We start from the raw sequence: 16,703 nt of genomic DNA, 5'->3' as shown, positions 1-16,703 counted from the left end.
CTCTTTAACGAACCGCCATCGCTAACCGCCAGACCGCCGCTGGCAGGTCGGCTTCAGCGGGACGCGAGCCGCGCCTCAATCGCGACCGCCAGGCCACCTTTTGTAGGCTCCTGGCTGGCAGGCTCGCTTCAGCGGGAGGTGAACAGCGTCTGATCGTACCAACCGGCACCTCTTCAACCAACCGCCGTCGCTAACCGCCAGACCGCACCTTTGGAGCGGCTGGCGGCTCGGCTTCAGCGGGACGCCAACGCCGCCTATTCATACCAACCACCAGCTGTTCAACGAACCGCGTTCACTAGCCGCCACGCCACCTGGTCCAAACTATGGAAATTAACTGGAAAAAAAATAAAACTAAAGAGAAAGTCTCCAAACACGCTCATCAAGCGTCCAATAGCTACTGGTCTGCATTGAGGAGCGTGTAAAGAGGTTCCACAGAGAGCCTCTTGCCGCGGTCCAAGCATCAGCTGTACCAGCACCCAGGGGAGGATAGCTTACCGAGGTAAGGTATGAGACTCAACACCTCCAGCGCCCCCTTTTATCCCCTGGCTGCTGCCACCAAACAGCTGGGTCACCCAGGGCTCTCTCTCCATCTGAGCCTTGCCCTATATGGCAATTTTTTTGGTTTGCAAAACACTGTGTCATGTAATCTCATGTAGGATGGGCCATTCATTTGGCATGACATGGAAATAAAATTTCATTCATTCTTTCATTCATTCATTCACTCATTCATTCATTCATTCAGAACCAGATTGTAGGGCACTTAATGTGCTTACTGTAATGAATTGAGTATTGCGCACAGCTGTAATATTGCAAACTGACATTTTGTTTATTTTATCGGTGTCTTGTAATCCCATGTGGGATGGGCCACCTAAGTAAATAAAAAAAATTAATTCATTCAAAAAATTCATTCATACATTGGCAAGAACACACACACACACACACAAACACACACACACACACACACACACACACACACACAGAACTCGGAACCAATCAGAACACGGCATCACTTCTCCATTCTAACTGATTATGACATCATTGGATGGAGCTGGCTCTACCAATCAGAGCCTGTCTCAGCTGCACTGATGACATCACAGCAGCAGCAGTACCTTTAAGCTGCGTGGTTTTAGTCAGTAGTGGCAAGCAACAACACTGCTGCTGCTGCTGCTACTACTACAGCTGCTGCAGCATTAGCATTTAAGATATCTCTCATTACATTATGACTAGTCAAAATGCTAATTTAAGTTATCTTTTATTATTAAAAGACAATGTTTATTACAGATTTATTACTAGAAAAACTTGACAGTGCTGAGCTGCATCTCAAATTAATCTTCAACCCTGGTCCTTCAGAGCTTGTGTCGAAGACTTAGTTTTCACCAACCGAGCCGTCTCCACCGGCACTTTCACTTTCTCCATATTTGTCGTTGCTATGGGAAACGGCCAGCGTCTCCGTCATCGCGATTGGTCGGCTGGGAAAAAGCGGTTCACGTCACCCGGCGCTTTTCTGAAAAGTTGAACGTTTCTCAACTTTTGAAAGCGCTCCGCTCTGACGAAAAAAACGCCGGCTGCAGCGCTTTTCCGGAGCGGCCTTTTGTGCTTCCCATTACTTTTAATGAGAAAAGGGCTCTATGTGTGAACGCAGCCTTATATTGTTCAAACACAGTGCTGGAACCAAGATCAGGAGTAAACAATGTGCAATTATGACATTGTTCAAACAGACAGTGTGGGGACCAAGACCAGGACCAGGACCTTCAACAGTGTCTAAGGATGTTTTGAATGAGAGCTTCTCCGTCAGCATTGAACCTTAGATGAAAATTACCATCCAGATCACACATCTGTATCAAGTATTGAGTCAAGTATGGAGTCTGGAGTTTTGCCATACCTGTGTAAATGTAATAGAGAAGAAGGAACCAAAAAAACACGCCTGCAACCAGTGTTGGGGGTAAAAGTAATCAGATTACTTTTTTGTGGTAACGTGTAACTTAACGCGTTAGTTTTTCAATTTATGTAATCAGTTATTAGTTACTTTCTCAAAGTTACATTTTGCTACTTTTATTTTTCTTTCAACTGGTTAAATGTTTATTTAGTGCAAATTAAAAACTTAAGGTATAGTACGCTACATATGTTATTAAAAGCAGACTGCAGCAGGCTGCGGTGTGGTGGAGGCTTGTAGGTTACGACTCGCTTTCAGAATCAACACAACAAACTGCAGAACTTGGAAATATTCACATTACTTTGAACTGATCGAAGAGAAGGATAAGAACATTATTGTTAACTGTACGTTTAGCTTTCACTATCTAACATGAAGTTGAAAGCGCTTGTGAGCGCAGTCTGCCGTTTATTGAGACCAGACCGGATCGGTTCAGGCTCCGTTGATCACTGGGGTGAAGTTAGTTTGAAGTTTGATATTCACCGCTTCATGCGCCTTTTAATGTCAATAGCTCCGTGTCGATAGCATAATTTTTCTCAAATTAGGCTTTTTTATAGAGAGGAACACAGAGCCAATGTTTCACAGTGTTGATAAAGTCAAAATCACCTGCGGTTTTGATGCAGTGACGGCAGAAAGGCATCAAGGCAGTCGGTCCAAGCCCCCACTGAGTATTTACTGTGGAACCAGGTAACTGAAAGCTCCTTGATGTTTTCTTTAGACAACAGTAGGTTGCTACTTAAGGCTGTGATCCAAACGTGATGATTAGTGATGATTTCTGTACATTAAGAGTGATGACATCAGCAGAAGACGCATTTTAATGGGTAACGTGAAAGTACTCTTAATGCTTTACTTTTAATAAAGACTAACTTAGTAATGTAACTAGTTACTATTTAGGGCAAGTAACGAAGTAACTAGTTAGTTTCAAAAGTAACTTTCCCCAACACTGTCTGCGACCGACCATTCCAAGCCATCAAGCAACACAAGACTATGTTCTTCAACAACTAGATGAATAATGCAAAGCAATGAACTGAAGGAAAATTGATTTAATGGGATTTTATTTCACTCTTTCACTCAATGAAACTGGCCGGCAGATTTTTCTTAGAAGCATCACAGTTATTGACAGCTTACACAGCGGCTAGGCAGTGGACAGACCGTCTGCACTTTGACCCATCTGTATAGATTATGGTATTACACATTGAAAATTGTGTCCAGTGAAAGCGCCTTCCCCACCTTGGGGAGTCTATCTGGAGGCAAGCAATAATCTTTTCACATTCAATTCTGGCAGAATGGAGCTACTTTTAACAGGCCTGCAACTGCAATAATTGTGGCATATTAAAGTCATGTTAGGAAAAAATACAATAATCGTGTAATTTTAAAATGATGGATCACGTTAGTCAAGGCAGCAGCATGTCACTGCAAGCTGTTTTTAATCGACGTTTGGTAGGGATGAACCTGCAGTAGAACAGATTGTAGTTATTTCTGATTGTGGCAAATACATCGGTGGGTTTAGACTTTTCATAGGCATTTATTTATTTATTTGGATCCCCATTAGCCACCACCGAGGTAGCAACTACTCTTCCTGGGGTCCACACAAGTAAACATTACATCATAATGCAAAACAATAATGTATTTAAAATCCAAGGCAAAAAGAAACAGAAAATAACAAAAAAAAAGCAAACTACAACAATGAAAGAACAACAATAAAACTACCAATAACAACAATAACAACAATGACAACAAGTACCCACACTATATCTAAATAGTCAGTAAAACATTTGATACAGCTCAGGAATGATAGTAGTACCATTAGAAACAGCATAAACATGACCAAGAAAATTCCTCATTAACGATCATATAGTCAGATATTATGTAGCAAAACATGTCCTGTTTGGAGAGGCATTAATGGCGAAAGGAAAAAATGTAATTGCACTGGTACTATCATTTAACATTAGCGACAACAACAAAAGGGTTTTTTGTATCCTAGTGTGAAAATATTTATTTGTACTCACTCGGTAGTGGTTGTTATGGTCGTCTATGCCAGTTTAGCCTGGGGATCCTGAAAAATGTCTCAACTTTGTTCATATGGGGTTCAAAACTTTGATGTGATATGAGACAGACTCTCCCTCTTGATCCTTTTCTTCATCTTTTTCTTCATCTGCCGTTGATGCCGGCAGAAACTGGCCCGACAGATGCCGACAGACTTACAACAGACGCCGTCTTATGTCTGTTAGCATTGTAGAGCAAACACATCAGTCGCTGTTTGCTGGGGTAGGCCCTGCAGCAATGGTGAAGGCTCTTCTTCTTCTCCTCCTGTCTTCCCCTCAGCTCCTCTGCGGTGTACTCAGGCTCAAACCTTTATCCCTCTATGTCCGATTCAAAAAAACGGCTCACCGAACGTCCGGTGTATCATCCTCTGTCACACTGGAAGCCGTCCTTAGAGTATTGGCTAAAGTTAGCTAGCTGTAGAGTTTGAATCTCTCTGTTCCAGCTGCCAGTTGGTAGTGCTCAACATCCCCCCCGCTGAGACTGCTTCCCCTTAGGGCAGGGCGTGGGAAATTCTAATTCCCCGCCTGTTGTAGTTTTTCCATCCGCCAGTTTTTCCATCATCATTTCGACGTCGACCACTTAAAAATCTGGACACCGCAATTCAGATAATTCAACACACTCAAAAGAGTTCTTTGCAGAGGGGTAAGGATCTACCGAGAACCATTTGCCCCTGAAGTTTCTGTTCGCTAGGGCTTTTTAAGAAATCTAGGGCAACACTCATCTGCACTGTTATATTTATTTACTTGTATCTTTTTTATTTTTATTTTATTTTTCACTTTTCTATTTCACTTGATTTGAACTGCACTAGTTCACTTTTTACGTCTTTTATCTTATGGATCTCTTCTCTGTACTTTTGCACTTTTTAATTGTAATTTTTTTTTACTTTTACTGTATTTTTGTATCACTCTGTAAAGCACTTTGAATTGCCTCAGTGTATGAAATGTGTTATACAAATAAAGGTGCCTTGCCTTGCCTTGCCTTGAAGAACCCTTGAAAAACCCCCTGTTGGAAAAAGTGCCTCAAGGGTTCTTTCTTCGACAAATAGTTATATTAAGATCCCTGTTGGATGAAATAGTTCTGAAAAAATTCAATCTGTCTGGCATTATTCGGTAATCCAAGAAAGCAGTTAGTTATTGAAGGAAATATGTACCTTCTGACACTTATTTCATGTGAATTTCTACCACTTAATGGAAAATATAATGGGTTTTTATACAAAACAACATTTATAGCATTACAAATACTGACCTTCAGCAGCTACTGAACCCTGATACTTAATGGTGTGCTCTTGCCAACTTAAGGTCATGTAGCGGTTGTTTTGGGAATGTTAGCAAGGATTCAGCAAGGACTATGGGCAGCACATAAACCAAAAAAAAACAAGACTAGGTCAAAACCTAGTATATGGCTGGACCGTGTATGAGTGTGCCACGTGCCACGGCCGACCAATGGTGTAACTAACTCCGCTGTTGACAGGGATTAAAGTGGGATTTGGCAGGTGGGGGAACCCTGTTTCGGAGGGGGGGGGGGTTCAGAAAAAAATAGTAATTTAAAACAAATTTCCTGCATTTGTACGGGGGGTAGATACATAATTGGTGGAGGGGTCAGAAAAAAATAGTAATTAAAACAAATTTCCTGCATTTCTACACCACCTAACCTCTTGGATTAAGTCAAGAAACAGCAACATATTATATATATATATATATATATATATTACTAGATTTCAGCATTGAGGTGCTTACATTCATGATCTTGCATAGGCATACTAACCTAAAAAACCTATTATTGGGAATCATGAGAAAGTTTCAGAGCGACAGACACAGAGCGTCCCCGTAACCATAGCAACTCACTCTCACTCCTGCCTGGTGCGCACGGCGCGAGAGGAGAGGGAGAGACGCTGAAGAGCTGCAAGCATGGGAATAAATTACAATATAATAATAATATAATATATATAATAATATAATATAATAATTTGTGTATATTTCTCGCTATTCAGATGGTCTGAATAACTCTCTGCTGCTTCCTTTTTTCACGTCGTGACGTTATCAGTTATGAATTTGTTTTTCACTGCGTGAGAAAATAGACTTGTGGCGTGAGAGCGTGTGAAAAATGTCAATTGCGTGAGTCTCTCGGTCAATGTGTGAGAGTTGGCAGCCCTGTGAACTCGCTTGTCATTATTATGTATGAAACTGCCAATCAGATTTATTTACTTATTAATCGAAGGTCCCGGGACGCCGTTCCGGATCGTTCCGGCCCACTTTAACCCCTGGCTGTAGACTGCTAATACAGAATAATAGTCCATACATCCATACTGATCGTTCCAGCGCGTCCCGTCTCTCTCTCCACCGCTGTCCTCTCCACCCACGGCCCGCATTGATCCTGCCGATCCAAGCGCCAGGCGCTCTGTTACCCGTCGGTGCCGAAAACGCTGTTCGCTGGACACCGGGGGCGCATCGTCGTCGGGACCCCGGCCGAAATCTCGGCCGGATCATCGGGAACAAATCGGCGCCCAGCTAGCGGCACTGGCCGGAACCGTGGCCCGTGGTGTAACTTGATCACTCAGTCACTCAGTCAGTCAGTCAGTCAGTCAGTGACAGACATTCGCGTTTGTAGGGCTGGCCCCGCTGTTGCGGTCCAGCCAAAAAGGTTCCTGAAATAGAAAATCACTCACTTTATTTGCCTGGGTCCAGACCTTTTAAATCCGCCCACTCCACTGAGTTGACTGATTCTGGTCTGGCATCGTGACATGAAACAGCAGTTTCTCGGTTGAAAAATGATCGGTCCAATGAGCGCCGGGGAGGACTAACGATTAGCCAATCAGCTCCACGGGCGGGACTAACGCTGTTGTCAAGCTGTTGTCAAGCTGTGCGCCGGAACCAAGGAGGAGTAATAACAACAATGGCAACCGCTGTAGACAAGATAGACGCTGCTATCCAGGCTGTTCTAAATCCATTAAAAGTACCAATTACTTTGAAATCTGAAATACTTTGTTTTTACTTGGCTCCGTGTTGTCAAAGATGCTCTATACTTTCTGAACCGTCTCTGGTGTTGTCATGGCTACGCATCAGTGTTGACTTAAAATGATGTTAGATTCAGGCGGATACGTTGGTCTCCAGTGATTGGTTAAGGAAAATCGAATCCCCCTCCCCCACGGAAATCGGTTAGAGTGGAGGCAATGTCAGACTGAAGATGGAAATGGAGTGGAACGAGTTGACAATTCTGTCTGATATCTGGCAATCACTGTTATTTGTCACACTTATATTAAATGAGTTAGTAGCATTACGTTTTCAAGTTTTATCCATAAAGAAAGTCACATTTTGGATTGGATTCTAGTTTTACAACACAGTGCACTACCATGTGCTGCTAACACATATCAAGCTAACCTATCATGTTGAGTATACAGCCAGATACTAGATCTCCAAAAGAAGGAAATCAATGAAATAAGGTGAGCTCAATCTAACATCATGCTTAAAGCTTGAGTGCATTGAAAGGACAACTATTTACTTATTAAAGTACTATTCTTCTCTTGTTTTATTTTTGGTAGAAATGAGCTACGTCAGGATTTTTTGGTCTATTCTGTCATTACTGTGCAGCATAATGTGCACATTCTTTTACTATTTACTATGTATATACATAGTAGGAGCTTTGACAACTTCACCTGGTGTGCTAAGGAGACCTCAAAGTGCAGCCACTATCTTTTTCTCTCCCTCTTGCCATTGCAGGAGACTATATGAAATCCCTCTGCAGATGAGAAGAATCTGAAGTTTTGAGTTTGTCTGGACAGTTAGCTTGCTGCTTTAGCTCCTCCTGTGCTTATATATGAAATAATGAGGAGTGTCAGAAGTTTCCAAAAGATCTACAGAGCCACTCTGATCGAATTGGATCCTCTTCAGTGAATCTCTTCACATTCTTTGTCATTGCTCGGAGTTCATAATGAAACAGGTGTCTCAATAAAAGTGGTTTTGATTGTATTATTACTTCATAGATTATGTAAAAATAATAAATGATGAAAGGGATCTTGATAGAACCCCATATAAAGGCTTGCAGAGGAACCTGTAAAAAACATAAGAGGATATATAGGCAGAATTCTTTGCTGAACCCTTCTTAGAGGGTTCCAGATGTAACCACTTACTGTGAGTTCTAAGTAGAACCATTTAGTACAGGAATCCCTCTGAGACGGTTCCAAGTCTAGGGTTCCACCTACAGCTAAAAAGGGTCCTCCTATGAGGACAAGTCAAAGAACTCTATATGGTTCTAGTTAGCCCTTCTATTTCTAAGAGTGGAGAGATTGCATTGCCAGCCTCCAAGACATATTCACAGTCATATAATCTGTTCAATGAGCTAAATATTATTTTGCGCCAGAGTGTCCCTTTAATTAAGCGGACTGACCTTTCCTCTCGAAGCCTTCCTCGCGTAGGAAGCAGACCATTGCCAGGAACTTGGTGACCTCCTTCAGGTACATGACTGTAGTGTTGTTCAGATGGATGATGGCCATAGACTCATTGTCATAGGGCGAGCCAGCTTCACCTTCAGTCAGACTTGAGGAAGAGGAAGAAGAACAGATGAATTATAATAAGCAAGGGACAATGTAGAGCAAGCTGATCATTACTGGAAAAATAATCCCTGACAGGGTGAATTAAGACCATGACGCAAAGCAGAGGTTAGCAGTACATTATATTGTGTTTTACACGGCTACAAATTAAAATTATTTTATTACAAGCTACAGTAATTTACAAGCTCCCACCAAAAAAAGTTCAACTGCACTGTAACCATAAACTGCAACTAGTATCAATGCACTACACTGTAGCAGGACTGCAACCACAGAAACGTGAACGAATTTGGTAAAATTGGTTACTTTTGATCAGTAGAACAGTAGAAAAAGAATGAAAAGTAACACTGGAAAAATATGCAATGCTCCTAACCTCGGTTAACCAAGGAATAATGTAATTTTGCCACAAGATGGAACTAGTTAACCTCATTTGAAATCAACAAAAACTGCCAGAATTCTTGACTGCAGAGTGATATGATTAAATGTGAAACAGCAGTCTCATTCAGAAATAACAGACCTCAGAATGCCTTCATGGGTCAGTAAGACTTGAGTATTCACCAAAGCCGTGTGCTAACAGGAATTATAGGAAGTAGTAGAAGTAAAAGTAGACAAAGATGAAGAAGGACCAAAAGAGAGCAATGTGGAAAGGGGAGAGAGAGAAGAGAAAGGGCATAGGAGTCAGTGACAGGAGACGGTTTAAGGCAGAAATATGTCTGAAGAGTCTGAATATGAGAGTAAATTACAGGCCATGAGTGGGAATTTAATAGAAGAGAGAAAAGGAGGAGGACAGACCGAGCTGAATGTCCGAGTCTAAATTCAGCAGAGAAATAGGTGGAGTGGACAGAGTGTGAGTTGTTTTTGCTTGGTTTTCAGTTCTAATTTATGCCGTTTTCACATAAATAACAAACAAAAAGGAAAATTTCCATCTGATGAATATTCTACAGGTTTTCTCTCCCTGGTTCAAATACTTGGCTTCTCTCTCTTTCTGATCGACATGGGACTTTCCATTCTATATATACACATATACGTATATACTGTATATATATGTATATACGCAGGCTCAATGTAGCATCAATTCATGCTACAAGCAGAATCCCAAAACGCCTCCAATAAATTGTCAAGTCTATTTGTATAGCCCTTAATCCCTGTTACAGTCTCAAAGGGCTTCACAATGCCCCCATTATGAAACAATAAATGAAAGTGACAACCTTCAACTGAGGACGAGTAAAACTCCCACAAAACAGGTTTTCAAAACTTCTGAAACTGGGTCACCCTTGTTATGCGGTGTAATTTGCAAGTGTGAAGCCGTTTTCTGTTACGGAGAAAAACAAAGCAAAGAGGAAATTATATCAACCGAACTGTTCAGGAGTTTTCTACTAAGATCTACCTTCAGTTGGGATTTTGAAATACATGTGCCAGTCAAACTGAAAATAGATTGCAAGGGACACCTGCTTGGTGTATGAAAAAAACATCCTAAACCATTATATTAGCTACAAAAAAAAGTCTCTTTCCACAATTTCGAGGCATTATTCATGTGTTGAGCCTTTTTGTGCACAAATCTCACCATAAAGCACAGGTAAACTCACGTTTTCATGTATACTGAACAAAAATATAAACAGCAACACTTTTGGTTTTGCTCCAATTTTTCATGAGTTGAAATAAAAGATCTAAGACTTTTTCTATGCACGCAAAAGGCTTATTTCTCTCAAATTTTGTTGATTAATTTGTTTAAATCCGTGTTAGTGAGCACTTCTCCTTTGCCACTGCACATTTTAGAGTGGCCTTTTATTGTGACCAGCCCAAGGCACACCTGTGCAATAATCATGCTGTTTAATCAGCATCTTGATATGCCACACCTGTCAGGTGGATGGATTATCTTGGCAAAGGAGAAGTGCTCACTAACACGGATTTAAACAAATTTGTGGACAAAATTTGAGAGAAATAAGCCCTTTGTGTTAATTAATTAATTAATTTCACTTAGATTTTTACTGCATTTTTACTTGTTTCTGGCAAAATGGCAAATTCATTTGAAGTTCAGAAAATAATATTTTGAATTTTGATATTGGATCTCGTTTCCACACTTGCACCCTTACATCATTTATGTAGATCACAGCAGCATGCTGCTGCAAAGTGCAAAATGTCTAGAGGTTGGTTGTTATGAAAACACATATGGTAAGTGATTCATTAACAATTCATTCATTCATTTTTAAAGGAGTGCTTTAAATTTGTCTCCCCAGTGTGTATTGTGTATTCAGTATTAATGTATTTGCTGGTTTCTGTGAGCCATCTGAAGTAAAGGTTTTAATTTAGATGGAACATATCAGGTTTTTGTTGAGTGTTTCATTTTGTCTTTACAACCTGAGGTTTGGCCAAAGCTTCTAGTTTAGGAAAAATGGAGTATAATTTCAGGAAGTAGTTGTAAGTGTGATAAACCTCCCTTAAAATTCTCTATTGCTTCAGCTAACATTCGTGCCTGGGTTTAGAAGTCATGGGCGCTTGAATTTAGTTCGTAACACAATCTTCTCTTCAGGGACTAATTTCTGTCTGTTGTGAAGTGCCATATGTCAGAGCTTCTCACCAGCATGTGAACGCACCATTAGACGGGTAGACTTTTCAAATCAATGAGGACATTAAACTAAATTACCACACAATGATAAAGAAACTTTGACAAAAACGTGATGGATACAGTATCTCAAACAAGTTTCAAGTCTCTGCAAGTTGATTCTCGTGCCGTACTGAAATGAATGGAAACAAATGGCTGCCTGGAAGGAAAAACACATTCAAACATCTGAAAAAGTATGGTATGTTTTGGATACAGTCAGTAGTGATATACTTCAGTTGTATGGGCTAAAATAGGCTAAAACATGCAAAAACACAGGTGCGGTCCGATATCTCAAAAAGTTGGGTACGGATTTACGCAAAACTTGGTATGAAGGTTGGTTATGGGCCAAGGAAGAACTGATTAACTTTTCATGTTGATTGGCCAAAAGGGGGCGTGGCTTATCACCAAAAGGTGCATAACTTCCTTGCAGGGTGTTGTCAGACATGGCAGAGGTCTGTGCTCTACTTCTAGTTTTCAAATAAATTAATACAGTGAAAGAAAATTATGTGTACGAGGCTTCAGGCTGGCTAGCTGTAGTTGTAAAAACGCATAATGTAATAACACCGCATTATGTAATAACTCGACAAAATGTAATAAATTTTCACTTCATAATGTAATAACACCCGCATTTTGTAATAATCTGCCGCATTTTGTAATAATCTGCTGCATTTTGTAATACACAGCCTGAACGCAATATGTAATAAATTTGATGGTCTTTTTGGGGAACTCTGTCAAAAGACCATTGCAGTAGTCTGCTAGAAATAAAAGCGTGAATGAGTTTTTCCAGGTCGGCTTTAGACATGAAGTCCCTGAGTTTGGCTGGATTTGTAAGATGATAAAAAGCTGATCTTGTTACTGCTTTTATGTGGCTATTTAGACTAAGATCAGAGTCAACTATAACGCCGGTCTAATTTAATATTTGGGAAGTTTAATTTAGCTTAATTGTTAAAAATATAACATGTGTACAGATGAAGACATCCATTTTGGTTGGTTATTATATATAATGCACTGTATTATTACATTTTCATCATAAAAAAGTGCAACTCCCGCAACATGTAATATTTATTACAAAATGTGGGGAAATTTATTACATATTGCGTTCAGGCTGTGTATTACAAAATGCGGCAGATTATTACAAAATGCGGGTGTTATTACATAATGCGTTTTTACAAGCGTTCTTGTTGGCAAGACTTAAGTTCACCAAGATAACCGCTTGTTAGCTAGCTTGTAGTCAGTCTGTTTCTAGTACACAAAAATGATAGTTTGGATGACATAGATATGTATGATATTGATCTGGGGTCACAGAAATGTACAGTTTCATGAAATTGTGAGGGAAGTTGTGACTTTTATAGATAGTTGCAAAATAATAGCGATCTCTGCTGAGCCTCTGGGGATCACGCACAACGCGCAGTGAGCGGTTGCCACGGTAACGAGGGACCCAACTGCCGCGTTATGGGTGAAACTGCTGTAAAATGCTGAATACAATCCCTAAACTGAGGAGGCTGACACCGGGCTGAGTGTGACAGTGTGAACTACTATTGATATCAACTTGCTGAGGACATTTATTATTTATGCACCTGAGACATTGCTAGCTGCAAATGCATCATACAGTAGAAATATGATAATAAAGGCATTTCTATGCAACAGATGCTGGATTAAATGATAATTATCAAAATGAATAAAAGCTCTCTCTCATATTTAATCCATGCTTTCACGGCCATTGGCCCTGACGCAATGACACAGGCCTATGCAAGCCGAGAAGAGTTCCTGCGCTTCACAGATTGGAATCAGGGAAAATGAAAGAAACATGCAGGGCTCGTGTGTGGTCAGTGGGTTGAGAATTCATTATTTTTGTCAAAAAGAACAAGAAATAATTACATTGCACTGAGGAAAGATTTTTCAGTTTTGTGGCCAAGGGATATTTTTGTGCCATTTGAGCTTGCCAAGTGATTTGCATGCCAAGTCGCTCACACCAGAACAGCTCATTAACTAAATGAGGTGAAAAAAAGACTCCATTTACTAAAGCCTCTAATTAACAATAATATCCCAGCTGTTTTGTCATGATAATGATGCCAGCCTTCTGTAAAATAATCTGCTGATTTGGGTGAGCAGGGCCAACTGGTACTACATTCGCTTCCACTCTTGTTGACGGCGGACACTTCATGCGCACACACACACACACACACACACACACACACACACACACAATACAGGTGCATTCACAGGTGTGTAAGCAAACAAGTGCATGCACACGTGTCTGTGCACACATTATTCAGAGGGATGTCTTCTCTAAAGCAAACCATTACGGTAGACTGAGTGACATGAGCCCGGTCTGTGCTTACAAAGGTTTACATGAGAACATTATCCACACACATATGGCGTCCGCCTTTATCCGTGGCCAAAACGTGAGATTAGCAGGAGTCCGGTTGGTGCCCTTGGCCACACATTTCCCAACACAGCTGTCCCGGGTTAAATATTCACTCTCCTCAGGCCAAGTGTGGCCTAGTTCAGTTGGAACCCCCAGCTGTGACGCCCAGGGTGAAGCAGGCGGACGGACACACACACACACACACACGCAAACACACTCCTCTACTATCACGACAACAAGCCTGGGTCAAACCGGGACCATCTGGCCCAGAGGGAGGCGTCGTGACCGTACGATTTCACCATCTCCCAAAGCAATGTGGACGGTTGTGTTCGAGTTACATGAGAGGCTCCAGACCAACAATGTCAGCAAAAAAATTTGACATTTTTCAAGCAAGCCTTGCAATCAGCATCCAAAACTCCTAACGTTTTGACTGGTTATATACAGCCTTTGGTCTCTGCCAATCAAATCAAAGCAAAACAATCGCTCCGTATCCAACAGACCCCTGATTGGCTACCTGTCATGCTGCTCTACACAAAGTGGCAGCCTCTAAACTTCTTTTTGTTTGCGGACTGGATGATTAACTAGCCTAACTTTAGTTAAAACTTAAAGGAATAGTTCACCCTAAAATTAAAATTCGCTCATTATGTTCTCACTAGGGCTGCAACTAACGATTATTTTCATTGTCGATTAATCTGTCGATTATTTTCTCGATTAATCGATTAGTTGTTTGGTCTATAAAATGTGGATCAGTGTTTCCCAAAGCCCAAGATGACGTCCTCAAATGTCTTGTTTTGTCCACAACCCAAAGATATTCAGTTTACTGTCATAGAGGAGGAAAGAAACCAGAAAATATTCACATTTAAGAAGCTGGAATCAGAGAATTTGGACTTATTTTAAAAAATTAAAAAATTACTCAAACCGATTAATTGATTATCAAAATAGTTGGCGATTAATTTAACAGTTGACAACTAATCGATTAATCGATTAATCGTTGCAGCTCTAGTTCTCACCTCATGTCAGTTGAAACACCAGTGAAGTTTGTATGTCCACATAACACACAGCGAGTTAGGTAGCGCACCTCTATGTCAGCCTTCTCCAAAACATCTGAAGTGGCTGGGACCTGGTTCTTTAGAGTTCCAAAAAGGGTAAAAAATGACCATAAAATGACTCCAAACAGCTTGTGCAGCACGATCCAAGTGTTCTGAAGCCAAACAACTGCACTGTGGGTCCAAAAGTCCAAAATGTACCTCATTATCTCTCGCGCTCACAAAGTTCTGGTTACCCTACAGTGATGCGGTTGAAGAGTCATACTGCCTTCATGTGCTCCTCATCAGCTCTTACTTCTGAGTTCAACAGTCCTTTTACTTCAAAAGTCCTTTTATGTCAGAAATAAAAAAATAAAATAAAAGAAACAAGTAGCTTCTTTGGTGGCTTTTTGAAACCAATGGAGCAGAGCTACTTTGTGCTACAATGGCAAAATGAAGAGAATATTTGCATCAGTTCTATGTAATTGATATTTTAAGGCGTTTATCGGATAAAAAAAGGTGAAATTTGTTAGTCCATATAACACACAGGGAGGTTGTCAGCACAACTTGGTAGCAGCCTTCTCCAAAACAACTGAAGTCAATGGGGACCTGTTCTTTAGAACAGGACACCTGGACCAGGCTCACACAGGACACCTGGACCAGGCTCACACAGGACACCTGGACCAGGCTCACACCAACACTGCTTTACCAACACCAATTTGCGTAAACCAAATTATTAAACAATGCAAAGAAACCTATTTGGAACATTGGAAAAAAGAAAGCAAAAGTCAAAGCAAATTAGAATGTTATCTGGCCCTAAACAGAGAATATAAATTAGCAGAATATCTCTCTACTGTCAGAGATAGGAAGCAGAGACAGATCCTCACCAGGTACAGGCTCAGTGACCACCAACTGGCAATAGAAACAGTAAGACATAAGAAATCATGGCAACCAAAAGAAAACAGAACATGTGGTCACTGTTGGACAGGTGAGGTCGAGACGGAGATGCACTTCCTCCTAAAATGTGAAAAATTCAAACCAGCCAGAGAAATGTTCTTTAACAAACTCAGCTCCCAAATTCCCAACTTCAAAGAGCTGGATGACAAGTCCAGACTGGGAATTGTCCTGGGAGAAGGAAACACAGCAGATCTGACTGCACAATATGTGTTAACCTGCCACAACCTGAGGAACAGTGAGTGACCAACACACATACACGTGCGCACACACACACACATTGACCAATATGTTGTGTTTTTGATTCTTCTTTTATTGAATGTGTTTTTTATTGTTGAACTGTTATGACTATTGATAGTCATTATATGATGGAGTGCTAACCCAGCACACACACAACTCGTGCTTTGGCAACATTGTTTGTAAAATTTCATGGCAATACAGCAAATTGAATTGAATTGAGAGAGAGAGAGAGAGAGAGAGAGAGAGAGAGAGAGAGAGAGAGAGAGAGAGAGAGAGAGAGAGAGAGAGAGAGAGAGAGAGAGAGAGAGAGAGAGAGAGAGAGAGAGAGAGAGAGAGAGAGAGAGAGAGAGAGAGTGTTTTAATGAAAGCTTTAAATCTTTTATTGTCTCTTTATTGAATGCTGTTCACAATATCTGATTACATACACAAAATGGCATTGAAAACAGGTTGGGTGAAAAATATGAATTATTTTGGCTGGTAAAGGTATTCTTGGCAGGTAATGTATTCTAATGTAGTTTACCAGCCCTTGGCAGGTGAGCTAGGAACAAATCACTGCTAGCAAGTAAATCATGGTTTTACAAGGCAAAACAGGAGAAACAATTTATTTTAGCCAATTGAAACAGATATAGCTGTGCATCCCTGCTTTGATTTCCCTGCTGCATACCTGATCCTCATTCTGAGTGGGACTGGAGGAGACAATCAGACATCTCTTTTTGAGGTGGATTGTTTTCAGAAGAGCTTATAATTATGAATGAGGTGATTATGAATGAGGCGTCCCAGCATGTAGGCCTACATGACTACATCTGTTGTGCATACCCCCAAAACGTTTACTTTCCCTATAAAAGCAGTGTTGGGAATTCTTATTCATAAAATTCATCTCATAAAAGTAGTATTGTGTTAAGGCTGAAAAATGCAACTTTTCACATGAAAATAATAATAAATAAATAGGATTTTCTCTACATTATCAGGCTATGTCTGCCTGGGTGTTCATGCCT

At 40.7% G+C, this 16,703-nt stretch overlaps 1 protein-coding gene across 1 annotated transcript in view; it reads right to left on the bottom strand.

Moving 5' to 3' along the window:
* The window catches only part of rragd (ras-related GTP binding D), a 50,745-nt gene that overhangs the window by 11,749 nt on the left and 22,293 nt on the right, over positions 1-16,703 (bottom strand). Inside the window, exon 6 of the mRNA XM_071512819.1 lies at positions 8,360-8,508. Within this exon, the coding sequence (XP_071368920.1) occupies positions 8,360-8,508 (149 nt within the window). The remainder of the gene's footprint in view (positions 1-8,359; positions 8,509-16,703) is intronic.

This window comes from Centroberyx affinis, unplaced genomic scaffold (assembly GCF_046629955.1).
Source record: "Centroberyx affinis isolate AG114_WGS23_722 - 3 ecotype Tasmania unplaced genomic scaffold, CSIRO-AGI_Caff_v1 ptg006555l_1, whole genome shotgun sequence".
NCBI classification, from domain to species: domain Eukaryota; kingdom Metazoa; phylum Chordata; class Actinopteri; order Beryciformes; family Berycidae; genus Centroberyx; species Centroberyx affinis.
This window is presented reverse-complemented; position numbering and strand designations above follow the sequence as displayed.